Source organism: Phoca vitulina, unplaced genomic scaffold (genome assembly GCF_004348235.1).
Source record: "Phoca vitulina isolate PV1807 unplaced genomic scaffold, GSC_HSeal_1.0 scaffold38, whole genome shotgun sequence".
In the NCBI taxonomy this organism is placed as follows: Eukaryota; Metazoa; Chordata; class Mammalia; order Carnivora; family Phocidae; genus Phoca; species Phoca vitulina.
The window spans coordinates 1,278,182-1,305,989 of NW_022589741.1; the positions used below are offsets into that span (position 1 = coordinate 1,278,182).

At 38.7% G+C, this 27,808-nt stretch overlaps 1 protein-coding gene across 3 annotated transcripts; it reads right to left on the reverse strand.

Moving 5' to 3' along the window:
- On the reverse strand, nucleotides 1-27,661 carry DCUN1D5 (defective in cullin neddylation 1 domain containing 5). Of its 3 annotated transcripts, XM_032427715.1 has the most exons (8): nucleotides 27,252-27,661; nucleotides 25,091-25,182; nucleotides 20,040-20,110; nucleotides 19,536-19,627; nucleotides 5,763-5,871; nucleotides 5,565-5,669; nucleotides 3,176-3,278; nucleotides 1-1,490 (listed from the first exon to the last, which is right to left on the reverse strand). In XM_032427715.1, exons 1-8 carry the CDS (start codon nucleotides 27,335-27,337, stop codon nucleotides 1,435-1,437), a joined length of 714 nt encoding a protein of 237 aa, XP_032283606.1. In that variant the 5' UTR covers nucleotides 27,338-27,661; the 3' UTR covers nucleotides 1-1,434. The 3 variants fall into 3 exon arrangements, with proteins under 3 accessions (XP_032283606.1, XP_032283607.1, XP_032283609.1); XM_032427716.1 differs by lacking the exon at nucleotides 25,091-25,182 and having other exon boundaries at nucleotides 27,252-27,325; XM_032427718.1 differs by lacking the exons at nucleotides 19,536-19,627; nucleotides 20,040-20,110; nucleotides 25,091-25,182.
- Between the last annotated feature and the right edge of the window lie 147 nt (nucleotides 27,662-27,808).

Genomic DNA, 27,808 nt, shown 5'->3' on the forward strand with positions numbered 1-27,808 from the left:
AAAGAGTAATCACTTTCTCCCAGCTCATTAACCAAATAAACCATAAAAATCTTTAAAATGCTATTTTCCCTTATGCAGTCAATACTGAAAGTCACTCATTAAATAAATTCACTATTCAAAAATCAACCTTTACCTTAAATCCCAATAGAAATGTTCTTATTGTGGAAAAATAATCTATTTACTTCCTTCCACTCATACACTGAAATTAGCAATGCTGTTGAGGTTGCGGCTGGACCATGAACGGGATGCTGGATGGTTTGAAAAGCAATGTCCAAAACAGCCCTGGCTCCTCGTCCAAAAGATGACTTTTACGTGAATTAGAAAAGGCTGTCCTTTCCTCAAGATACTTTATTGCCAACATTTAGAAAGTTGTGACAATTAGCAATACTGTGATTGTACCATCAACAGTACCCTTGAGCTGTGCACCATTTTACCCAGAGCTCTCTCAAGACTCCTTATTTTATTATCTTCTTTTCCTGTAGGTCTCTTAACTGAATCCACAACATCAGAGCTCAGGTTCCCTTGTAAGACCAGATCTTTGTATCTGTATCACAGAATGACAGTTAAAGAGATCGTATACACGCTACTCGTAATGACAACAGTGACGACCACACAAGTTCAATACTGCTCTTGATTCTGTCCTCAGCCTAATTTTGAGACCATTAATGCAGGAACCTTGCTCTTTCACACAGAAATGGAACTCTGTAACTGACACAATACAGAAACCTTGCAAGTCATATTAAGAATATACATTCAATGCTGATGAACGCTTACTGACAGTACTATTTAACGGTTAGGAAGCAAAATACCGGGACATAATCATTCCAATTCTCAACTTTCCAGGTAAAGCATGCGCATAAGACCATAGCTGGTTTCACAGAACACCAGAGCTGAGCGCCAGAGAACTCCCAATATCCAGAAATGGTTTTTATTAGCTGTATCAGAACATCATTATCCCAGAAGCCAAGGCCAATATTCTTCCTAACTGTTCACAAATGATTATAATGAGCCATACCATCAGCCGACTACATTGCCAAATATTAAGATTGTTTAAAATCTTTGAAACTCCAATTTCATGGTGAGAAACATCCTCTAAAATTCAAGAATTAAAATGCACAAAAATAAATACCACTCTGACACTCAAGGGACATCTTCACTTTAAGGCCTTTGTCACAAATCTGAATCTTTATTGTTCTGAAATAAATGTTAGAAACATAACTCAAAACAAAAGCTTCAATATTCAGTCTCAGAAGAGGTGTGGCTCAATGCCCATCACATGTAACAAGAAAACTTCCTTTAAAAAAAAGGAAAAAAAAGTACTATGAGAAGTCTTTCGTATGAATGAAAATGCACCCTTTGGATTTTTTCCTTGTTTCCTTAGCCTGTGTACACGTGGGCGCCAAAAGGTTTGCATTTTCTTCACATTAGTTCTTGCTATGATGTTTGACGGATTTTTTGCCACTCAACAAATTCATCGAGAAGAACAGGCCCTGGAATAAAGAAGAAGTTTTTGTTAGGATTCAGTGAACTCATCCGTGCAACGACAGAACACACTGCCCACAAGCTCTGCGTCAGCGCTGAGGACGGACCCTCCGCTGCCCCAGGGGTTTGCTCCCCGTCCCACTGCTGGACTCACCGGTGCTTGCTTCCCTGTCTTTTCTCTTCAGACAGAAGGGACTTCCCACAATGGGTATTTGCTGCAACTTCCCTCGCAAAGTGAACTCTCCAATAACTAAGTCAAGATTAACCTCTCCCTTTTCTAAATGTTCACAACATTCTGTTACTTAATTATTAAGGAATATGCAAAGTGTTTAATGTAGTATTTCCAGGTTCCCTCACCAAGAAGTGTGTAAGCTTGTTGAAGGGGTGGCCAGTAACAGGACCCAGGAGGAGTCTAAACATGCAGCAGTGTCTACTCAATAGCCGACCTAAGAACTATTCTACAAAGACATCGGTATAAAGCGGGGGGTCCAAACTCATTTCCTGACAGAAGCCAGGTAGGCAGTTTAAATGAACTCACTGTTCTCTTTCTCTTTTTAAATAGAGGAAAACTCATTGCCAGAAAAAAATATGCTTGCTCTCTTTTTCTTAAAACACACAACATTCTGGTGGTCTCTCTTTTTCTCTCAATTTCACAGACATACCTCCCTACTCTAAGACAAGCAGCAGGTAAGCCCGGTAATAAACGGCAGCTGAGAAGCAAGCGAGCTGTTGGCATAAACTGTGGGCCAGCAAAGTGGGAAGCGGGTCCAACATGAGCTACTGCTCGGCCTCAGTCACTAATTCCAGGTACAGTTTTGTCAGATTTTCTGATTTTTCAAACAAATCTGGAAGCTTTATTTTTATGCAAAAACTCTTAATTTAAAGGTTGACTCAAAACACACACGAATATATACATCTGCAGGCCACATATAGTCCTTAGGCTGCCAGCTTACTGCCGCTGGTATTGTTTCTAAAAGTATTATTAAATGATTTACCATTCTGTAGGGAGATATATATATATAGGGAGAAACAAAGTTAGCCCTTCTTTAAATAAGTCCACATTTCAATTCATGTTTATAGGAATGTGTCTTACCACGTAACCCTTCCCAACACTAACACAACACATGCAACCAAACTGTAGGTGGAAATGGAAAACTTGTACTGTTTTAGAGAATGTGGCTTACCCAACTTATCATTACTTCACAGATCTGTTTTAAGACATTCTGCCCTTTCCACTGAAGAATACTGACTGATAGCTTGAATGACTAAAAAATTGTATCTTTTTTTTTAAGAGATTTTATTTGAGAGAGATAGAGCACAAGACAGAGCAAGAGCGAGTGGAGGAGGAGGGGCAGAGGGAGAGGGAGAGAATTTCAAGCAGACTCCATGCTGAACATGGAGCCCAACATGGGGCTCAATCCCACAACCCAAGATCATGACCTGAGCCGAAATCAAGAGCTGGACACTTTGACTGACTGAGCCGCCCAGGCGCCCTGCAGCAGGATTTTATAATATACTGCTCACTCTAAGCTCTTGGTCTACACTCTACACCTGCCTTCCCCACACTTTCCACATTATTAAATAATAAAAGTTATTGCTAGGAAGTCTAAATCCTTTACGGCAATGCTATACAAATGTATATTCTCATCTAAGAGTTGTGAAGAATTTTATTTTCATAGGAAAACATACTTACAAGCACCATCTTCATCATAGTTACTAAGATCAGCATGGACAGTCCTGCTGAATTCTAATACGTTGTACCACTGATCTTTGTTCATAACACGATACTTTGATTGCTGTAGAAAATGATATAAATATTTTGAATACAGAATAAGCATTATTTATTATGACTTGACTTCGATAAACCTAGTTATAACATTTTTTGTGATTTGGTCTTTTTTTTTTTTTTTTTTAAAGATTTTATTTATTTATTTGAGAGAGAGAATGAGAGAGAGAGAGAGAGAGCATGAGAGGGGGAGGGTCAGAGGGAGAAGCAGACTCCCTGCCGAGCAGGGAGCCCGATGTGGGACTCGATCCTGGGACTCCAGGATCATGACCTGAGCCGAAGGCAGTCGCTTAACCAACTGAGCCACCCAGGCGCCCCTGTGATTTGGTCTTAAAACACTTATTGCTCTTTAAATTATTTGTGCTTCTAGGAGAAGCCTCAGGGACATTTACATGTTAACATTATCCAAGTTACGTTTTCCTTTATCTTTCCTTCATTCTAGAGAAATCACAGGAGCATGGAAGGTACTAAGAGTAAGGGTAAAAGTCGATGTCCACCTATGTACATACTTGTGGAACCACCACTGAACTCAAGACCGACAGCCTACCCTGGACACACCGCGTCCCCTCCTGTGGCCCCCAGAACAGCCCTTCTTCACTGAACTTTACTGTTCAGCCACATTTTGAAGTTGGCATCTTTGTAGGCAGTACAAAGAGTACTGGCCTGGGCTCAAACCCCACTTCTCCACTTACTTGGGTGACCCTGGGAGCATTATTTAACAACAGAGCCCATTCCTTCATTTGCTGAAGGGGGATAAAACATAATTCAAAACAGTGTTATAAAGATTTAAAGAAACACTGCAGGTCGAACACCTTCTACATAACAAGCACTGAAAATAGTTAGTTCTCTCAGCTCCCTTTAAAGGTGAATATTCTTACACTCAGTTCTATTTATTTTTGCCCAAAACTACTAATAGGAGGAAGATTGATAACATCCATCAAAAACATCTACTTTACTAGCCTTCATTACACCCATTTTATTAAGCTTAAAGATTTAAGTGTACATGAAACCCACTTACTTAAGTCCTTCCCATAACACTGCTTCTTTCTTTTTTTTGTTTTAAAGATTTTATTTATTTGTCAGAGAGAGAGAGGGAACACAAGCAGGGGGAACAGCAGAGGTAGAGGGAGAAGCAGGCTCCCCGCTGCACAAGGAGCCCGATGCAGGGCTCGATCCCAGGACCCCGGGATCATGACCTGAGCCAAAGGCAGACGCTTAACCATCTGAGCCACCCAGGTGCCCCATATCATTGCTTCTTATCAGAAGCTTTAAACAAAATTACTCCAAGGAATTTGCTATGATAATCAGCTTTACGAGAAATCATTTTCAAAGCAAAAAGAAAAAGTATATATACTCCAGAAATGGTGAACGCCACACTAAAAAAAACTAAAACTGAAAAGGCACAAAAACAGATAGAAAACCAGAGAAAGCAATGGAAAGAAGAACAGTATCTCAGAACCACTGCTGGCGGTGGGTGGTACGTTAAACCTTCTAAAAGAATACTTTCTCCATGAATTCAGCATACATTCTTTACTCATCAGTACATTGAAGTACAGGATTATAGCCATTCTCATATCCGTGGGCATAAAATATTTTAATTCTAATTATTTAGATTAAACCTAAGTGAAAAGTAAAGTTTTATTATTACTACAACTGGTTCCCTTATGTAGATTTCAGCCTAAGATCTTGTATTAAAGAAACCTGATTGGGTCGCCTGGGTGGCTCAGTCGGTTAAGCGTCTGCCTTCGGCTCAGGTCATGATCCCAGGGTCCTGGGATCGAGTCCCACATCGGGCTCCCTGCTCAGGGGGGAGTCTGCTTCTCCCTCTCCCTCTGCCGCTCCCCCTGCTTGTGCTCTCTGACAAATAAATAAATAAAATCTTAAAAAGAAAAGAAAAGAAAAGAAACCTGATTTAGAAGCTTGATACTTATATACGAGCATCAACTCTCTTCTGCCAAAAGTCCAGGAAACTAATTCTGCATGAAGAACGTCTTTGCTAAAACGTATTTCTTGAAGGTTACTTTTTTTATGGGAGGGATGCAGGGCTGGAATCCAAGTATCTCATGCACAGAATGTATTAATGAACATGAACCTGTGTCTAAAAATGACAACAGATATGTACACACTTTAACAGAAACTTTTTACTACTTAAGCAGATTTTTTTAAAAGCACAGTATTTAAAAATCTATTTGTCTTTCCTCAACTAAAGGTTTATTTTCAATCAGAGTAAGCTTTAAAATCAAAATTTAAATATTCATCAGATTAATATTTTCAAAAAATGTAAGAACATACACACCTCCAGGTACTGGTAAAATACTGAAAACAATGGCCATGTCCTTCCAAGCAGAAGAGCTAGCATAGACTTAGCGGTATCAATATCAAGGCTTCTCTGATCTTTATCCTAAAACATAAGGAAAAATTCTCCTGAGTGTGGTTTCAAGATTAAAAAAAAAAAAAAAATGTTAAAATTACAAAACATGGAAATTCCACCTACCCTTGCAAAATCAAAGGCATATCTGTAGATATTCTTAAACGAAGAAATATCATTCAACTGTGAGCGCAAAAAGTCAAATTTGTTCTGTAACTTTTCTGTGCAGTCACACCTTAAATTAAAAAAGCCAAATACATTATATAATCCAGAAAATTAAATAAAAGCATCTTTAAGGGGTTAGAAGAAATGCATTAAGAGAAAAGTGAGTGCATTTATGAAATTAGCCTAGGTTTAAAATTCTGATTCACAAATGCAGAGTTACTAACAAACTCGTTGCCTTGGATGTACCAGTGGAATAAAAAAAGGAAAAGGAAAAAAAGAGAAAACCTGGCTATCAGTGAAAGTTCAGTTCAATGACTTTCCTTTTAAAAAATACAACTCAATCAAAAACTCCAGTAAAATCACAAATATCTCTTAAGAAGAGGTATATTAAAATGTGCTTTCACCACATGTGAGGTTAAAAAGACGGCAGAACAAAGGAAATGAATCAGGCCTCTGTCATCTATTTCATTGGAAAGTTCTCAGGCACCAGCTTGGTGAAAAGAGATGACCATGAGTGGTTTTAAAAGCCTGGGATATAACACAGAGAAAATGAACACATTATACTAGTGCTTCGATCATGAATTCAGATTCCTACATTTTTAGTGACAAAAATCAAGGTAAATAGTGGCAGCACCTGACCTCAAATAAGGTACACATGCAGAAGAGTGCACACAAGGTATCCATGTTATTTCTAAAGATCAGACATGAAACCTAAAAAGGCAAACAGAGTGCTCCAAGATCTCCACCGGCGTCCTGACTCCCCGGGCTGAAATCTGCTGCACTGCTGAGCATGAGTAACGCAGACGGTGCCTTTCACAAAGGGCGCACAAGGCCTCTCCCCTCCTGCGCGCTCTAGCTGTATCTCACCGACGCTTCCCCAGTGCCACAGCTCTGCTCCAGCACATGGTACCGCCTCTACCTCCTCGAAAGGCGCTCCCTCCAACAGTTCACAAAATATCACTCACCAACGCCTAACTCACGTTTTGCCACTGCTGACAGATGACCGGACTCCCTTCCATTAAATCAGCGTGCCGTCTCCTGTGACCCACAGTCTCCCACTCAAAACTGAGTTTTAGTGCTCATCATGTAGCAGACATCTAGCATTCTCAGATTTAACAAATACCTTCACTATTCTAATTCAACAATGTGACATGTGACTCATAATTTTATTAAGGTGTAAATATTTTGGATACATTTCTAACATTGATTAAACCTTGCATTCCCGGAATAAGCCAAACTGGGTAATGTTACCTGTTTCATACATTGCTAGATTTTTTGGCTACCTTCATAAGAGACAGGCTTGTCAATTTCATTCTTTCACACTCTTTACTAATTTTGATAACGAGCTCATAGCATAAGCCTCAGAAAAACTAAATGACAATTACTACCCTTTTTTCTGTTTTCTGAAAAAGAAAAAGAAAAGAATTAGCATTTGTCCAAAATCAGCTGAAAAATCACCTGGGTCTTTTCACCAAGGGAAGGAATTTTTAACTCACCATTTTTAATGGTTATAGGATCATTCAGATTTTCTACTTCTTTTTGAATCAACTGATCACTGGCAGTTTTTTGATAATTTATTTCACATATAATCTTACTTAAAGACGATTAAATTTATAACATGTTCTAATTTCCATTACTGTTTATTTTTGTTTTGTTTTTCTTAAATCATCTGCCAGAGTTTCCTAATTTTCTCAATTGTAGCTTTGCTTTCTCTTTTACTAATGTCTGAACATCTTTTTATCTCTTCTTTAGGTTGATCCTTTCTCTAACTTCTTAAATTAGGTTAGTTCATTTGGATTGAAGGTTTCTTTCTCTTTTAATGTAACAATTAAGGCTACAGATTTTCCTCTAAGTACTATTTTAGCTTCAGCCACAGTTCTGATGGATATTACTGCTTGGATTACCCACTTGTAAATGGTGCCTCGACAAGATGGTTTGAGAAGACTGGAAGGGTAAGCTTACTAGGTTTAAGAGAGACTGAGAGGAGGGGCCTTGGAGAAAACAAGTAAAGGTGACCCTCGAACAACACAGGTCTGAACCGTGCGGGTCCACTTACATTTTCTTTTCTCTAGTTTACTTTATGGCAAGACTATAATATATAATACCTTTAATGTAAAAAGTATGTGCTATTTGACTGCTCGTGTTATGGGTGAGGCTTCCAATCAACAGCAGGCTATTAGTAAATTAAGTTTCGGGGAAGTCAGAAGTTACACCCGGATGTCTGACTATAGGAGCTCCCACGCCTGCCGACAGTGATGAGGACCTTCCCTCCGACTCCTGCAGAGGTGGTGTGCTGGAGGCAGCTAGCTAAAACAGAATGTTTACGTAAGATCCAGAGTTTTAGAACATGATACTCAAAATTTCCAGGTTTCAATAAAAATTCCCCCATTGTTCAAGGGTCAACTGTATAGACAAATGCTGCCAAAGAATTTGGTTCTAAAAGGGAGCAGAGAAAAGCGACACTTAACTAGTGTGGGATGGAGGGGGACAGAAGGTTCGCTTTTCTTTTTTTTATTAGACAAATAACTTCTGCTTTCAGTTAAGATGAAGTAAATGTATTTTTTCCCTTTGTCTCCTGCTAATTCAACTAAAAGCCCTGGACATTAGCTATAAAACAAACGTAAGACTGGAAGAATCTGAAAGACTCTGAGGAACAACACAGTGGTGAGTTTCCCGGGTTTTCTTTTGCCTTATCTATCCTAGACCTGGATATGAAGGAGTCAGCAAACCAGAATGCCAATGGGGTAGACAAAAACAAACAAAAAACAACACAAACCTGCTCTCCCTCCCGCAAAAATCAAGCGGCCAAGCAAGAAGAAAACTTTTAGAAAAAACACTCCTCTGTCCAACCACCACAGAAAAAACTGGCTCCATGCCCACCTACATCAGCAAAGACTGGAAGGAGGACTTCAACAGTCCACCCTCACCAGGATGTGGGAAGGCCCTCCCTTTGACCTCCCGCACTATCAGTGGAAACCACAGAAAAGCACGGGCTTCCACTCCAGCAGGTAGTAAGGAGCAGTGCCCTGGGGCAGTGTCTGCGGAGACCTCACGGGGTGTGGGACTCAGCCTGCCAACAGTAGTGAAGGATTCCCTCCTCCTGCTGAGGTGGTGGTAGAGAAGGGTAGCTAAAATAGGAGGTTTAAATAAAATCCAGAGTTTCGTAACATAATCCTCAGTATTTTCAGGTTCCAATAAAAAAAGCACTTGTCATACCAACAACCAAGATGTCAAGCAGAATGTAAAAAGAGCCAATATATGCAAATACTGAAATGACAAGAAATGTTTAAAATGTTTAAAATGATTTGCAGATTTTAAAGCAGCTATTATAAAACTGCTTCAATAAGCAATTATGGACAAAGTAAAACAAATGAAAAGATAGAAAGTCTCAGCAAATAAACAGAAAGTCTAAGAAAAGAAATGTAACATAATAAAGAACCAAATGGAAATTTCTGACCTATAAAATACAGGACAGACTTAAACCTTAATGTACCAATAATTATATCATATGTTAAGTTGTCTAAATGTACCAATTAGAAGACAGAGATTCAAAGAATGGATCAAAAAGACCCACAAAACCAAAATGACCCAACAATATGCTATCTAGAAGAAAGAGATTTCAAATATAATATAGGCAGATTGAAAGTAAAAGAATGAGAAGTGACACATCATGGAAACATTAACCAAAAGAAAGCAGGGGTAGCTTTATTAATATCAGCTAATGTAGATTCCAGAGCAAAGAAAATGATCAGAGCGGAGAGGAACATTATGATAAAAAGGTTGATCCAGGGGCGCCTGGGTGGCTCAGTGGGTTAAGCGTCTGCCTTTGGCTCAGGTCATGATCCCAGGGTCCTGGGATTGAGCCCCACCAGCTTCTCCCCCCCCCCCCGCCGCTCCCCCTGCTTGTGCTCTGTCAAATAAATAAGTAAAATCTTAAAAAAAAGAAAAAAATCAATCCATCAAGGAGACGAAACAATTCTAAACGTGTGTGCACCGAGCAAAAGAACTACAAAATATGTGAAGCATAAACTTACAGAAAAGGAGAAAGACAAATACACAATTATTGTTAGAAATTTCAACACCCCTCTGCCAACAACAGATAGAACTAGACACAACATCAGCAAACATAAAGAATTCAACACCATCAACTAACAAGATCTAATGGACACTAATTGAATATGCCAATGAATGACAATAAAATATGTGTTCTTTTCAAGTGTCCACACAACATAAACCATGAGAGACCACAGCCTGAGCCAATAAGAAAACCCTGACAAATATATAAGAACTGAAATCACACAGGCTACGTTCTCTGACTACAATGAAACCAAACTAGAAATAGCAGGAAGATAACAGCAAAATCTCCTTAGAAACTAAACAGACTCCTAAATTATCCGTGGGTGGGAGCAAGTCTCAACGGAAACCAAAAACTATGCTGACCTGAATGAATATAAGAACACAAGTCAAATTTCCTGAGACACAAAGCAGTACTGAGGGAGAAATTCATACAACTAAATGTAAATATTAGAAAAGAGGAAAAAAATTCTCAATTCATAATCTAAGCTCCTATCTTCAGAATCTAGGAAAAGAAGAGCAAAATAAACTTAAAACAAGCAGGAGAAAGTAAATTAAGAGCAGAAATCAGTAAGATTAAAAACAGAAAAACAAGAGAAAAATCAATGAAACAAAGAGCGGATTCTTTGGAAAAAAGTCAATAAAACAGACAACTCTCCAGCAAGAATGACAAAGAAAAAGAGAGAATACAAAAATCCCCACTGTCAGGAATGAAACAAAAGATGCCATTATAGACCTGTAGATATCAAAAGGATATAAATTTGACCACTTAAGATGAAATGGACCAGTTCTTTGAAAAACAAAACACAACACACTAACAACACAAAATAATCTGATAAAATGATCTGAAATAAATAGTAATTTGAGTGGCCCTTTATTAAAAAAAAAAAAATTCAAAATTTCAAAACTTCTAAAAAAGGTATCTGTAGGTTCCAGCAGTTTCACTGGAAAATGCTACCAATCTCTGAAAACCAATTCTATGCTATATCTTCCAAAAAATAAAATATAAGGAAAAACTCTCTAATTCCTTTTATAAAGCCAGATTTATCTTGACATCAAAACCAATTAAGGCAGTATAAAAAAAAAAGAAACACACAAGAAAAAATTTTAACCATGTATGATGATGGATGTTAACTAGACTTACTGTGGTGATCATTTCCCAAAACACACAAATATTGAATGTTATGTTATACACCCAAAATGAACAATGTTATGTCAATTATACCCCAAGAAATAAGAAAAAGAAAATAACAGGCCAATATCTCTTATGAATCCTTAACAAAATATTAACGAAAAGAATTCAGCAGTAAATAAAAATAATTATACACCACAACCAAGTGGGATTCATTCCAGGTATGCAAACTGACCAGTATTCAAAAACCAATCACTGTAATCACAACATTAACAGTCTAAGAAAAGAAAAGCTACATGATTAGGCGATTTAAGGCAGAAAAAGCATTTAAAATATTTCATGTGCAGGGGCGCCTGGGTGGCTCAGATGGTTAAGCGTCTGCCTTCGGCTCAGGTCATGATCTCAGGGTCCTGGGATCGAGCCCCGCATCGGGCTCCCTGCTCGACAGGCGGCCTGTTTCTCCCTCTCCCACTCCCCCTGCTTGTGTTCCTGCTCTCGCTATCTCTCTCTGTCAAATAAATAAATAAAATCTTAAAAATAAATAAATAAATAAATAAATAAAATATTTCATGTGCATTCATGTAAAAACTCACAGGAAGACATGAGGAGGAGAACTCCCTCAGCTTGATCAAGAGCAACAACCTATAGCTAACATACTTTATACAGGAAGAGCCTGAATGCAGTCCCTGAGATGGTGAGCCAGGAAGGGATGTCCACTCTCACCATGCTTACTCAGCACAGTGGCAGAAGTTCCAGCCAATGCAATACGTCAAGGAAAGGAAATAAAAGACATACAAGACTGGAAAAGAAATAAAACTGTCCCCATTTCTCTATTTTATGTTATAATCATATGACATGACTATGTAGACAACACAAAGAAGACAAACATACACAAAACCTTAGAGTAAGTGAGTTCAGCAAGGTCACAGGATGCAAGACAACCACACAAAAATCAAATGTATTAGTAATGAATATATGGATGCTGGAATTAAAAATACAATGCTATTTACAGTGGCTCCAAATAACAACTGAAACATTTACATGTAATTCTAACAAAACGTACAGAATTTGTATGCTGAAATCTGTACACAAATGATGAAAGAAATCAAACACCAAAAAGAGACATATCTGTCTTGCATATATTCAAAGACCCAAAATAGTACAGATGTCAACTCTCCCCATATTCAGTATGCAGTTTAACCAAAATCACAGTAAGATTTTTTGTAGGTAAAAGGAAGATCATTCTAAAATTTTGGAAAAAACTAAGAAATTGGAAAAGCTAAAACAATCTTGAAAAACAATCAATCATCTCAGGTTGCTGGGATGGATCCCCTCCTTGAGCTCTGCACTCAGTGGGAAGTCTGATTGAGATTCTCTCTGTCCTTCTCCCTCCGACCCTCCCTCTGCTTGTGCTCTCTCTCTAAACAAATACATAAAATCTTTAAAAAAAAAAAAAAGGAAACAAAATCAGTCAGTGATGTGATTCCAGACTTAGCACCCAGCAGCTGTCGTCTAGACTGTGTGGTGCTACCAGAAGGTTAAGACACATCAGCAGAACAGAGAACCCAGAGACAGACCCACATACAAGTATGTCCAACTGATACGGGGCAAAGGTGTGAAAGCAATTTAAGAAAGACCTTTTTCAACAAATGGAAATGTGGAGTAAGTGGAGTTCTGTGGGCAAAGAACAAACAAAACCTACCTCAACCTTTTAAAGAGATGAACTCAAAATGCATCACTAAGTTAAAAGTAAAATATAAAAGATTTAGGGGAAGAATTCTTGGACTTGACACCAAAAGCACAGTTCATAAAAGGAAAAACTGATCAACTGAACTTCATTAAAATTAAAAACTTTTGCTCTGCCAAACTCCTTGGAGAGGACGAAAACATAAAACTACAGAGTGGGAGAAAATATCTGCAGACCACATATTCAGTGAAGGACTTCTATCTAAAACTTTATACAGAAAACTCACAGTGAAAAAAATTTATCCATTCATGTCCCTTAGACTCTTTCCTATTTTCCTCAGATACTATAGGTCACCGATTCCTACTTCATCTACATCTACCTCCTTTGTAATTCATCCATTGAGTTTTAAATCTTGAGTATTTTTCACTTTCACAGATTTAATTATGCATTTGAAATCTGATCATCTGAAAACGTTCTTCTTTCTTTAAATATATTTAATGTATTTATTTTATGCTGAAATTACAATTCAAAATACTAGCCTTAAAGAGTCTAATTCTGAAGTTTAAGATCTGTTTCCCAATATGCTTAGTCATTTTTGATTGATAATTAATGAAAACCGAACCTTTCTCTGCAGAAATTGATGCTTCTGCTTAAAATGTATTCCTATACAGAAGAATCGCTTCCACTATATGCATGAAAATACTATTCACACCTGGGACATTTGTAAAATAGATTTCTGGCTTGTTATACAAATAATGAATTCCAGTTTTCATATGCACGATGAAGAATTTTTGATAAGAATTCTCTCGGGGACATGCCCTTCACTGTACGTAGAAGCAAGCCCAGGCAGTCACACCTCCATCTACTGGGTAGGTGTGGTATCAATGACTTAATGTGAGAGTTTTGATCTGATTCTCACCCTACTCAGGTCTTGCAATTTTGTCTCTTATTTGCTATGTGCACCACAGGTTAATGGCCAGACCCTAGGTGACTAGGAATAGGTAGGTAACCTTAAGGTAAATGCCAGCTCCACAGATCCCTATGGTAACACCAGGTCTTGTCATTTCTGGTCTCTAATTATCTTCCTTAATTTATAGTCAAGTCCAAGCATGCTTTTTAAATAGATGCTTTCATATTTTATCCAGCATTTAAGTGTTTTACATGATAAATGGTTTCTTTGCACATTTAGTCTGCCATATGGCCAGAAAAAGAAATCAAAATTTGGGTAAGTTAACTGTCCAATTTGTCTGGGGCCTAGTTCCTATATATGAACAAGTGTATAATATATTTCATGGAGAAACAAGAGAAGTTTATTCTTACTATTTATTAAAAATGCATTACCATTTCATTAAGTGGCTTTTATCAGCACAAAAATTCTTCATTATGTGAAAAATAAAGCTTAAATAGCGTCAAAAATTTAGTTAACTTCTACCGGTGGGATATACAAAAAAACAAATTATCAGATTATATGCTCCTATAATGCTGTTTGAAAATGTGGGTGTCTTCAGCATCCCCAGGGTGATCAGCTGACAATGGTCAGGGTACTACATTTTAAGGAGCCACCTACGTGTCCTACCTTCCTTGTATATCTATCTTAAGTAGAGGCCTCATCTTCTAAATCTTTGTAGCTTTCTGAAGAAGTGCTTTTCACATATTTCTTAGTAATGTGAGTCACATTTTCACACAAAATCTCATTCAGAATCTTAATACACTTGAGACTCAGGAAGGCAAATACGACAGAGGATGCTTCCCTACATTCAGAAGTTCTTCCTCTGACCACCACCAGCGTTTGAAATCATTCTTCAGGGCCTGGCATATAGAAGCATTCCAAAATTATTTGTTAAACAGAAGTATGAATACCAAAAAAAGGCCACAAAGTATGTCTTTATTTAATTATAAAAAGTTTCAAAATCCCTACCTGGGGAAAGGTTAGTGGGAACCTGTAGTTCCAACAAAATTATAAAGTGTGTAAGCGGTGACTTACAAGTTACCAAGGAGATAAGAATCCAAGAAATCACAATCTTTTCCGAATATTTTACATTCCACAGGTACACAGAGCAACAATATTATTTAGGCTGTGGTCTGAATAAGCTTATGACAGAAAGTGAAGAACCAAGTTTCTAGTCAAACAGAGAGAGACCAGGTGAAATTCCAACTTCTCCATCTGCAGCCACGTGGCTTCAGGCACGTCACTGATTCTCTCCTCATTTTACCACGCAGGAGCAGGAACAGATGACCGTGAAGCTAACGGAGAATACACGAATTACGTGATTACAACAGTCTTAGCTTGAGATGCTCCTTCTGAGGCAAATGGCTTTAAAATCACCTGCACCCTGCTGTCTCTGTCCAAACTACTTCGTACCATTCCTAATGGTCTACCTCAATCTCGAGCACAGAAAGAAGCTAACAGAACGAGCAATCAATGAAAGAAACAAGAGAACAAACTTCCACATTTAGTACCCATATCATAAAGACCGTGAAGGGACCTAGCAACCCCGGTGAGCATACCCAAGCAGTCACTAACACTTCACAATTCTTTTAGTTAACCTAGCCCAAAATAGACTCAGAGGTTAGTAATATCCATACCTCATAACTTGGAAGTTTAGAAAGAACATGTCCCTTGAAGTAAAAAGAAATGCATTACTTCACTAGTACATCATGGAAAGCTAGAGAGAGTTTCTAAATAACAACTAAATAAAACCCCACAGATTTTAGGGACACTGGCACCACAGGATACCATTCCCCAAGGCCACTGTGGTTAGAATGAGTAGAAACGGGTTTAAATTTCAACATTAGGACTTGGACATTCATTTCCTGAGTATTGCTAAATATCTGATTAGCAAGGGAGGCTTTTAAATTTCTGCTTCTTTAAAGACCTCTAAAATGAGAAGAAATTACCATTTGTGTATTAGATCTACGTGAGATTCTCCTCCTTAATTAGAGAAGTCCCATTAAGTATGCTGTGACGCACTGATATACAACAGAGGAATTTTACTCACAAAGTTCTGTATCTGGAAATCTCTCTGAGTAAGATCTACTGACCAAAACTAAACAGCACATCCCTGGGGGTACTTGGAAATGTGGAAAGAGGCATTTGAAATTGTCACGGAGAGCGGAGGGGAAGAATGTGAACGGCCATTAGTCGTCGGGCCCCAAGTGCTAAATGAGTGACAGTCCCGGGCTACACACACCACAGCACCCTGGCCACCTCGAGGGCAAGTCAGATAGCCGCTCCCACCCTCTCTCCCCTACATCCAGTCAGGCCGGGCCGGGGCTCACGACAGACACCAGAGCGCGTACAACTGGGCGTGGAGCGACTGCCGTTCCCGGCACGTGCTGCCCTCCTGCCTCGCCTTCTCCAGATCCTAAGCAAGGGCAGGCTTTCCAGAGCTCGATGCTGACGCTCTTCTCCACCAACAGGGTACCTCACCCTTGCTCCAGCACCACCGCCAGCCGGCCCACGTGAGAAAAGCTCTCCACTCCAGCCCGGAAGCACCCTTGGAGCCCTGCATCCGGGATGCAAGAGGCAGAGGAAGATCCGTAGGGAGCGAGCTGTGCGCAGCGGCGCGGGTGCGTCGTCATGGGGACGAGGCCCGCGGTGCTCCCAAGGTGCTCACGAGACTGTGACCAGCAGCGTGAAAACAAGTGCTCTACTGCGAACCGTGTGCTACCTGACGGTCTCCCACTGCCGGCGACAGGGTTTAAGCTCTGTCCACGTCAGCCTAGGCCCTCCGGCACGCAGCTCTTACCCCACTATCTGCAATCCTCTCAATTTTCTTTATGTACCTTTGGATTAGAACCAACCAGACTACTTTCTTCACACACACATTTTCCTGTCCCAAGGCTCTGCTCACAATTTCTCTTCAGAAACAACATTTCCTATATCCTTAACCATCAGAATCCTAATCATACTTCAAGGCCCAGTTCAAATGATCCACGTCTACAGACTTTCCGGTCTACTCAGCCTCAATTAATCTCATTAGCAGCTGCGCTTCCTGTCGCATTCCACCTGGCTGTCGGGTGACAGCATCCCAGGGCCCTCCCTGCCCTCTCAGCACGTTCGGCAGAGGGCAGAGCCAGCCTTCTGCTTCGCTGTGGTCACAGGCAAGTGGCATAGCACCTGACAGAGCACAGGTGTTCACCTACGTGTCTACAGATCAAATCCCATCTGAGGGGCAATCTGGCGGTTCCTGAACAACGATGGGAACTAGAGAGTAAAATCCCTAGAAAGGATGTGGTGCCAACTGCCTCCTCTGAAACCTACAAAATGGCCATTCCAGTCTAATTATACACAAACTCACACCACAAATTCTTCCACAAAAAGTAGAAAGGCAATTCAGATACAAAAAGTCTTTATGAGTAAACAGCTTTGAAGTAAATGAACGTACAGAAGTATTCCATACAATTACAGATTTTAATTAATCATGGTTGTTAAAGTCTACTACCCTTGAGCAAAGTCTATGTTTTAACTACCAGGCTGTTTCTATTCCTTAACAGAGCCCTACTAAAGTTTTCTAAGGGTTAAAATTAATTAATTTGAAACAACTGATAACTACATTAAGACAATTTAGGGGCCATTAAATAACTATGCACAGGTTAAATCAAATCCTAGAAATATGAAAAATCTATGATTGGAATCCAGTCTGTGAAGTTTTACATTTTATGACTACATGTATTAAATAAAACCAAGTATACCAGGCAACTATAAAATAAAAAATTAAGACTTCTATAGCTTCTTTTGTCTCTCCTGCTTTAAATTTTAAACTACTGTAGTCTTTGCAAGTTTTTTATAAGAAAATTCAGGGAGTAATAAGACTTAGCTAACTGATGATAAATACTTTGTACTTCACGTAACAATTTAGATCATGGGGGAAAAAACAACTGTTTTCCCAGTCAAGAGCGCTTGCCTAATCTGAGCAGTGGCACAGCTCTACGGCAGAGAGTAAAGCAGAGGGGCAGGGGGTAATAAAGGAGGGAAACAGATACCTCGGGGTCAATTGTAAGTGTGCAATAGCTGCTTTTATGTTGTGTAGCTTGTGAACTTCCTACAGAAAAGATGTGCTAGTAAAAAATAGGTTCAAGGGTTAAGTCAGTTTCTAGTCTTGTACCCAAATTCATATGCTAATTATTCTAATTATTAGAAATGTTTTGTGTTTACACGTTTCTGTTATACAAAGGCTATTTCTATTACGTCAAATTATGCAAAAACAAATAATGAGAAACTTTTTGGTTTAAAAATACATGAACACTTGTTAGCTGGGATATTAAAAAAAAAATACACAAAAAATTCAGCAGAAGCAGTACAAAAAGCAGTTATAAGTGCCAAATAAAATGTCTTACAATCAATAAGCCATGTTACAACTGATATAAATTTCAATAAAACAGACAAAAACTATGAAAACTAGTTTATATTCTTTGCATACTTGTCTGTATATTTTATCTTTCTTTAGAAAGCTAATTGAAGGTTGGATGTTTCCAAAGATTTCAGAATCAACATCATTTTAATTTGGTATGTTATGACACCTAGATGAATGACATAATTCAAGCCTGGTTGTAAATACTATGATTCCAAACATTAATAATAGTCCTTTATTTTATAAAGAATGCTAACATATATACAGAAAGATAATGCAATAGGAAGTACAGTATGCTAGACTGGTAATCTGGAAATTTAAATTCTAGGTCCTAGCCGGGCCACTAAATAGGTGCATAAACCTTGGCAAACGTTTTGTTCACCTTTCCGAGTCTGACTCCTTATCTCACCTATAAATAATTGAAATTACAGGGTTGATTTTATGTTCTATTCTAGAAATTGTAATTTGGCTCATATAACCAAAGGTTTTTACCTAAATTTGTAAGATATATCTACATGTTAATACTGGTTAAAAAGGAGAATTACAAAGCATTACATGTTGAAAATTCAAATATAAAAGTTCAAGTTCCGTTTGAACAGATACACTTAAAAAAGTAACTGTGGTATTCTGAAATTTAAGGACACACAAACAAGTAGTAAAGAATAGTAAATGTGTTAAAAAAAAGCATAACCCGCAACAGGAAACCACATGGCTAATTAATCCCCAGTTTTTGGCTCAAAAGTATTATAAATTAATGCTTCCTCTATTTTAGAATGTTGGTAATTAGTAACATCCTGCATGAACATTAGGAACATGACATAATTTAAAAATAACACATAATTACTGATTCTGAAACTAAGCACACTTTACTCTGGAAGGTCAAAATCACATGATTTTTATACAGAAGCAATTCTGAAACCTCATGAAAGAGTTCCAAGGCAGCATCAGAGAGTGTGTAACGGGAACATGGCTAGGGGCTGCACGGGAGCCTCACAACCTTTCTACTTTTCTTCTTTGTCAGATTAATTTGGCAAAAAAGAAATAATAAAAGTGCCATGTAACTCTATCTTCAAATATTTTCTCAAAATCAAGCATAAAATTGCAGAGGAAAGGAGGCCCCAGAGCTTAGGACTGCCCCGAGAACAGACTCCTTACAAGCAATACTCTATATTCAGAGAAGGAAATGCCTTATTGCTCAAACAACCTGTGGGTAAATAACTTTGATCACAGACCTCTAATTCACCCACTAAGAGTCAATGATTTTAATAAAACTGTGATGAGGTTCTCAGAGAATATGAAAAATGGGGTAACTGTTCATTTTGCAAAGACCACAATATAAATTTTGTCAATCCCTAACTGATTGTTACAGATCAAACCAATTTGATTACTTTAAGGTGAAACCTTACTCCTAAAAATTATGAAGCACAAAATATCAATTAAGATCTTCAAATAGGCCATCAAATTTGTTTTTTAAAAAAATATCTTACTGTAATGAAGTCATCCCCTTTAACCATTCTTCCTTGGTAAAAAATCCCATGCTTTCAGCCTCCAATTTCCACGCTAAAACTAACATAATAATCTGGAAAGAACAGAACATAAAGGATAGGGGAAAAGTCAGCACAGAGATAATCATGTCTATATTTATCATGGAGAGCATTTTTATACAACTATTTCCATCCTTCAACTATTAAAGAGTACAACCTCTGGAATTATTAACTCCAAAGAAATTTAGATGGGCCAATTTCTTAAAAGTAAAAAGTTCTAACCAGTTTCTGAAGGTAGAATCTCTCTCACTCTATTACAAATGACATTTGTATCAAGAAAGAGAACACGTGCCCAACTTAAATTGATTAAAAATACTAATGACAATCTATAGTATTAAATATGAAGAAACAAAACCCTGATATAAGATTAAAGTGTCCCAAATTTTAGAAATTTATAAATATGCTATACCCCACTTGTATTCCATTCTACTTAGAAATAAAACATACATTTTCAGGTTCAACACCAATGTCTTCACAAAATTTTTCCATTCCTTCTGGCCCTACAACTTCATCAGGACCTTCAAAGACAAAAATAATTTATATATTTTATTGTTATAATTTAATATCAACATAAAACATAAGCCAATGTACTAAAGGCATCTATGAGTATACCATAACATTTTTTGTAAATAACAAAATTTGAATTTTGACAGATCTTTGATAAAGTATAAATATTTGCTATATGATTTAAAATGTAAAATTTTTGAAATATTCTTTAAACACATTACAAAATGAAATTAAGGGGAAAAATGAAGTAGCATTAATATCAGTCATTTGTTTGTACAGTAACTTGAACCTATGCATTAAAAAAAAAATTTACCGAGAGCCTTCTCTGAAGAAAATTTTTCACAATGCGTAAATATAAAGAACCATAAGAAATTTTACTAGAATGTGTAGGACCAGCCCACAACTCAAGACGGTAATCAGAGAATACCTGCTTTCTTACTAAAACATAAGGTCACTTATTACCCTTTTGAAATACAACCAAATAAAATTTAATACTTTAAAAATATACACTATTTTGAAAATAGTAACTTAGGAAAATTACTTTCCTTATCATCTTGGATCTAAAATAGACAGCAAAGCATTAATTATGCCACCTTAATATAGAAACAAAAGTTTAATCCCTCAATTAGCTTATGTTTATCATTTCTCCAAAAATTAATGATACTTAGCTTGTTTCTTATTTTTCTCCCTTAGTAGCACTAAATAATCAATACACCAATTCTCCTATTTCTGAAAAGATAGTGATTACATCATTGCTAGGTCTCTTTTGTAACTCGCTAACAAATCTGTGACAACATGGATGGACCCAGAGAACATTATGCTAAGTGAAACAAGTCGGAGAGGAACAGATAACATATGATGTAACTTATATGTGGAATCTACAAACAAACAAGCAAAAAAACCCAGACTCATAAATACAGAGAACAGGTTGGTGGTTGCCAGAGGCAGGGATGGGGGGTGGGAAAAACGGGTGAAGGTGGTCAAAAGGTACAAACTTCTACTTCTAAAATAAATAAATCCTGGGATGTAATGTACAGCATGACGACTACAGTTAATAATACTATATTAAAAGTTGCTGAGAGTAGATCTTAAAAGTTCTCATCACCAAGAAAAAAATTTGCAACTATGTATGGTGATAGATGTTAACTAGACTTATGGTGATCATTTTGCAATGTATACATATGTTGAATTATGATGCTGTACATCTGAAACTAATGTCATATCTCAATTAAAAAAGACTGAGTTATCTAAAATAATGATGAAATATGACAGAAATATGTTATCACATTTGATTTTTGAAAACATAGTCTTGAAATATTAAGGTAGCCAAAAAAACCCTGTTTTCTTTTTTAAGGACTTATAAAACTCCTGCAGCTTTATTAATCAGACCAGACCACGGCTACTCATTGGTGATGGCGCTGTACATCATCACCAGTTCACAAGTACAACACGAAGCAACGGCCAACGGCTTCTTCTGCACAGAAGAGTAGAGCCATCCAGTATGTGGGCCAATATATTCTTGCTCCTTCAGATGAGATCTAGGCTGCTAAGACGATGTAAAAATATGGTCGAAACCAAAAGCCTTATTTAATTTTCTGGTCTAAATAAGTACTGCAGTTATTTATGCAGTGAGGTGTTAAAAGGTGAGAGGGGTGGTAATTATAGGACACTTTCACTTCCTAATATATATTTGGAGGATTTTTTTATGAGAATGTGGTAATTATGTAATTTTAAAAGCATACATACACAATAAAGCTGTTAAAAATATAACTGAATATGTATCCTTATATATGGTTTGGTTGAAAGTAAAAATTAGATAAAAAATTTAATGGAAGGACACAAAGTTTTTCTTTAAGCCATGACAAAAATGTATCATAAATTTTTCCTATGAAAAAGAAAACTGACTTGCCCTCAAAGCTGCCATCATTAGTAATCAGAAGAGAGAGCTGAAGAGTCATGTCAAGAAGTATCAGTTACTACCATAAAATACAGCCTTCCTAGAAACTGCAGGACTAGTTAGTGGTTAACATTTGATGAGAATCAAATTATATTTTGTTATATGTATATAGAAGACATACACAAGACCTTTCTGTAAATGTTAAGTAACTTTCCCAAAGTAATGAAAATAATTACAAATCTAACTCTAAAACAAGGTCAATACCAATGTTCTTTTCCTGGACTGCATAATGTTAGTTCTACTTACTGAAATACACTCTTCCAATAAATCTACTCTGCAGCTGAATTTAACTCTTCAGGCTTTCCACTCAATTTAAGAAACTATGGGAATGATTTAGTTCACTCTACCAGCTGGTAGAACTTTATTAGAAGTTAGCCATTCTATCCTGTTTTTTGGGTTCTTTGTAAGATTTTAAAAGTGCCTTTTCACTTTCCATGCTTTTGTGCAGTAATATGACCCCTGTATTACTGAGTCCTTGCTAATGTAAATATCACTCAAGATGAGAGGTCTTGTGAAACAGCAAAATCATCAGGCTTAACACACATCACCTATGATATCATATTAACAAAATTAGTGGTAAAATATTTTTATAAGTAAAAAAAAAAATCAATTTTCTTTTTTTATAACCATAGAGTGTTTCCAGCGGTGTCTGCAGAGTCTAAAAGCATGCGAGCCATAGCAGATGCTCAGGAAACAAGAACTGTGCTTAATGAATGACACAGCACCTTCAACATGAGTTACACAGGAGCTATCCTGTTAATCCTGAGACAGAACTGTCAAAATCCACCACCAGGAATCTAATGCTGTACTGCTATTACTGTTAGTAAGAACTTACATTTACTGAGTTCTGACTACATTCCCGGTACTGCGCTAAGTGCTTTACATGTATTATTCTCAGACAGGCCCAATGACTGTCTCCATTTTAATAAGGGATATCCCCATTTTAGACAGAACAGTGACTGATTATTTGGTAAATGACTGCTTCTTCCTTGTCAGTTAGGTCTCTGCCCAAAGTAATGTCTAGAGAGGCCTTCTCTAATCACCCTACTTGAAAGTCCATCCAAACTTTCTACTTTCTATCCTTATACCTCACCATATTTTTACTTTTACAATGCTCCACGAACTAGAATTGTCTTGCCTACTTACCTATGTACCGTCTGTCTTCCCAACCAGAAGGCAAGTCCCTTGAAGGCAGGGATCTTGTCTAACTTGTTCACTACGATATCCCTGGCACTTACCAGCGCCTGACGCACATCGAATGCTCAATAAATACTTACTGCATGACTCATTCAATAAATGACAAAATGTAAATTACCCTCAAGTGCATTTACTAATTTTTTTTGTATAAGGAAAATTAGTTGCCATGTACATATTTAAAAAAAGAAATTATAAGATAGTAGTAATTAAAAGCACAGGCTCTGCAATCAGAATGACCAAACTTTGAATCCTGGCTCTTGTCACTGTATGATCTTGGACAAATTACTCAATCTAAACCTCGGTTTTCTCATCTATAAAAAGGGATAACATCACCTACTTAACAGAATGATTGTTAGGAAACATTATATAATTAAGTATGATTTTTGAAATAAAGACAGCAATTATTATGCTGGGTACTACAAAAATGCTAGTATAGGAAATAAATGTTGAGCTAATTAGAATATTATACTACCCACGAAAGTCCCAAGGAGAGGAAATACAAATAAGCATGAAAGAAAAAAAGTGGACTAAATTATGGCATCTCTTTACAAGTGAAATAAGGTGAGTGACCTTTTGATTCTATATCATGAATTCCAGTAAAACTGGCATTTTGAATAATGGGTCAACATTTAAATGGAGGTCAGCAAGAAATGAATTCCCTTCATTTAATTTGGGTTAGACATTGTCTTGGGATGCCAGTAATAGCAGTTTTTTTGGTCTAGAAAGAATCTGTTCTGTTACTAAACAATTTTTAAATTATACTTTGGGGATCCCTCAGCTGGTTCAACAGTGAAGTTGCTGTCCCCCATCAATAGTCTTACTTTCCATAGTTAGCCTAAACTTATACCTCAAGTTCAGAGTATACTTTAGACCTTAACTGATCAGCACTAAATATGAGTGTGATGGCATATACACTGTTTTATTTTAAATGCTGAGAATGATAGTGGTAAAAGGAGGAGGGAGAAGCTATAAAATCATTAATTCCATAAGACCAAAACTATTCTGAGGGGAAAAAAAATGTTTTCATACATGCTTAGGAGAAAGTAATAAATGGGAAACAAATATTCTATTTCATATGTGTGCTTAACGGTGATGTCTCCTCCCTGGCTCTGACTTTCACCCCCAGGCTACAGCTCCACCCCAGGCCCAGAGCTTCCAGCACTTACAGGATTTAGCTTCAGTTAGCTCCTTCCAGAAGCCCTTCCCTGACACTCCCAAGGCTGGGTGACATGTTCCTCCTCTGAACTACTTTCACAGGACATCTAATACAGCATTTATCACACTGTAGTAGTTTAGTTGGTTTACTTTCTGATTCATTACTGCATTTCTAGTAGAACTAAAGGGGGCTAACCAGCAATGATTAAGGGGCAAATGTGTTGTGTAATGACAGATCTGAGTCTTAAATCTTTTACTATGCTTCCCCCAAAGTTTCAGAAAATGTCAGTTTAGGTTCAGAAAATTTTCAATAAAATATGGAAAAGAAAACTAAGAACTATATAAAGCATAAAATGTTTTATTATATACTTTGTGTTTTCCAGACTATTAAGTCTACTTTAGCTAATGGACATAAACCAATAAATATATCTGTTTACAAACTGTATCAATAGTAAATGAGTTTCACCCCTCCCACTAAATATATACTGAATTACATATTTAAAGAAATATCATCCTGACATGGCACCAAATTCTCAGTCTACCTATAATCCTCAGTCTTGACCCTGATCCCAGGACACAGCACTAACACAAAGCAGGCCTGCAATAAATGATTTGTTAAATGAATGAACCAAAAAAATTGTTAAAGCATGTGACTGATATCTTCTTATATTAATTTCATTACCTGCATACTCATAAAACCAAGCCAGGCACTTCTTGCTTGAAAAATGTTCCTCTCCACTTATTAGTCTAGCAGGGGGTTGGGATCTGCAATAGCTTAGAAAACACACAAATGCCTAAGAATTTTATCAAGTCTCAACTTTCAGTGAAAAGCTAAGTTCAATATGAACTACTTCAATTCAAAGTAAACAAAGTACTTTTTTTTTTTACAGCTGGTATTATAGGAAAAAATCGGAGTTGTTTAGTATTTGCAATTTGAAACAGTAGTGTATACGTAAAATTTTCTTGCTAACAAAACCCAAATGCTACTTTGCTCACTATCAAAATCCAAAAATATCACCTAAAATCATTTCCCCAGATTTCAAATGACCACATGGAAGTTCAACCTAATGGTCTCAAGACAAGACTAGCAGTTGGGAAAGTATTAATTTTTATAGTGATTCTTCTGCTGACTTGTATGGAAATTATATTTGTGTATAATATGCATACATTTGAAAACAAAATCTTATAAAATATATTTTGATACTTAATGAGCCAATATTTTTTAAAAATCATATATTAACAGCTGTTTATTTATCATCTGCCAAACTTAAATAGGTATTTAAAGACAGAAGATGATTTAGGACCCAAGAGTATAATTAAATCCCACAGATTAAAACAAAACCTAACTGTAAATATGAAAATAATTGTACAAATAATTGGGCCAAAGCTATTTAATCCCAAAGCCTATCTCTTCCAGAAAATCACTAAAGGTTGGGAAGTTCATAAATGGCCTTTAGGATTTAATGAACTTCAAGGAGCTCAGAAAGTTACACCACCACAATGACCTAGAAAGGCTACAACTCTAGCTACTGAGTAATGTCATAAATAAGGGTACCATATTTAACATTTTAAGTTGATAGAGCAAAGTATCACCTGAGTTTTAACAACACTGACTGCTTGGCTATTTTAATGTGCTTCATTTAAATAATTTTGATATATTATGCACTTAAGACGTCTACAAGTTAGAATAATAAAAAAACTAACTTGCATGTTTCATAAAACTATGAGCTGGTGGAACAGCGCTGTCACATTCTAGTGTGTCACCAAGAGCTATAAGAAAACCTTATCATCTCTCACACTAATAGCCCCAAAATATCCTTAGCGAAAAAGTAAAAAATTCCGTCAACTAGGAAGGGAAGGCAGATGCAGACCAAGTAAGCCGGCTCCCTCCCTTCCGAAGCAGCTCTCTGTAAGGAGAGCTGTCATTACCTGTCCAGAACGCTGACTAGTCCTCTGTAAGTGGCAGCCTCTGAAGTTGTTCCATCAAGTGCCAACGGTGATACCGTCAGACACCCAACGAGATTTAGGAAAGAGCCACTTCTCACACCTACATTGCAATGATTTCGTGCAGCACACAACGTTGCTGGGATGCCTCCTGACACGCTGCAGTGGGATCGAAGAGCTCTAATTATGGCTCTGCTCTGGCTTCTTTTTCTCCAAGAGGATACTGAGCAACCTAAGTCCCCATTTATTAATATCTATACCGAGAGCTAACAGCATCTTGAATGCTAGAAAATAAAACCGCAAGCAGGGCCTTTCCCGCTCTGCACGCAGGGCCTTGGCGCAGGTGGACGCACCACCCTTCCAGAAAAGGGGCTTCCTGCTGGGATCTTCTGGCTGTGACCCCCTCCAAAGACTCCATCTGGGGGCCAATTACAGCACAGGGAGCTTCGCTTCCTACCCCCGGCGGTTGTCAGGTCGACATTACCCGAGCTCCGCTCCCTTCCTCGCACGCTACAGAGGTTCTAGAAGTGACCCTTCCGCGGACCTGGACTCACTTGCAGGTGTGGACGAACGTCGGGGCGGGGACGCAGGGAGTAGGGGACCAGGGGCAAGGGGCGAGGGCGCAGCTGCCGTGCGCAGTCCCGTCTCCCCACCCCCCAGGGCACGCAGAGCCGAAGGTGAGGCGACTCCCGCAGCCCCTCCCGGGGCGCACACGCCGAGCACGAGGTGCAGTCGGGCGCAGAGCGTCGCGGGGTCCTGCGCCCAGCAGCCGGCCTTCTCGGCGGGGGCTCGCCTCCCCAGCCCGAGCCCCGGAGCCCCGGAGCCCCGGAGCCCCGGCCCGCCAGCTGCTCCTCTCGCCGCCCAGCAAAGGAGGGAAGACGGAAGGGGGGAGGTGATACCTGGAGATTTTACACTTTTTGAGGCCTCCGTCTTCCGCCACTGCCGCTGCCACCCCAGGGGATTTTCTCTTCTTCTTCACCGGCATCTTCCGCCCTCCCCGGCAGGGCGGCCAGAGGAGCCGGGGCAGGGGGTCGCTGTCCGCCGGAGACGCCTCAGTGCTGGCAGCCGGCTCCCAGACACAGCAGCAAGCGGAGGAGCAGAGCCGCCAGCCCGCGGCAGAGCGGCCCAGCCCGGCCGCCGCCCGCGCCCGGATCTCCGCCCCGTCCTCCTCTGCTCGCGGCCGGGGGCACTCCTCGCCGGTGGACACTGCGGCTCGCTCGCACCGGGAAGAGGGAACGCGGACAGCGCGGCACCTCCACCACTCACACACTCCGCGAGCGAGAGGCTCGCTCTGACCCGGATGCGGACCGCCCCGGGCCGGAAGTGACGCCAGCGCGGCGCTGGCCGCCGGCAGGGCGTGGCCGTGCGTGGTCGTGCGTAGCCGGGTCCGACGGTGCGCGGGGCCTGAGGGGGCTGGTGTGGCCGCGCAGCGGGCAGGGTCGGCCTTCGCCGGCCC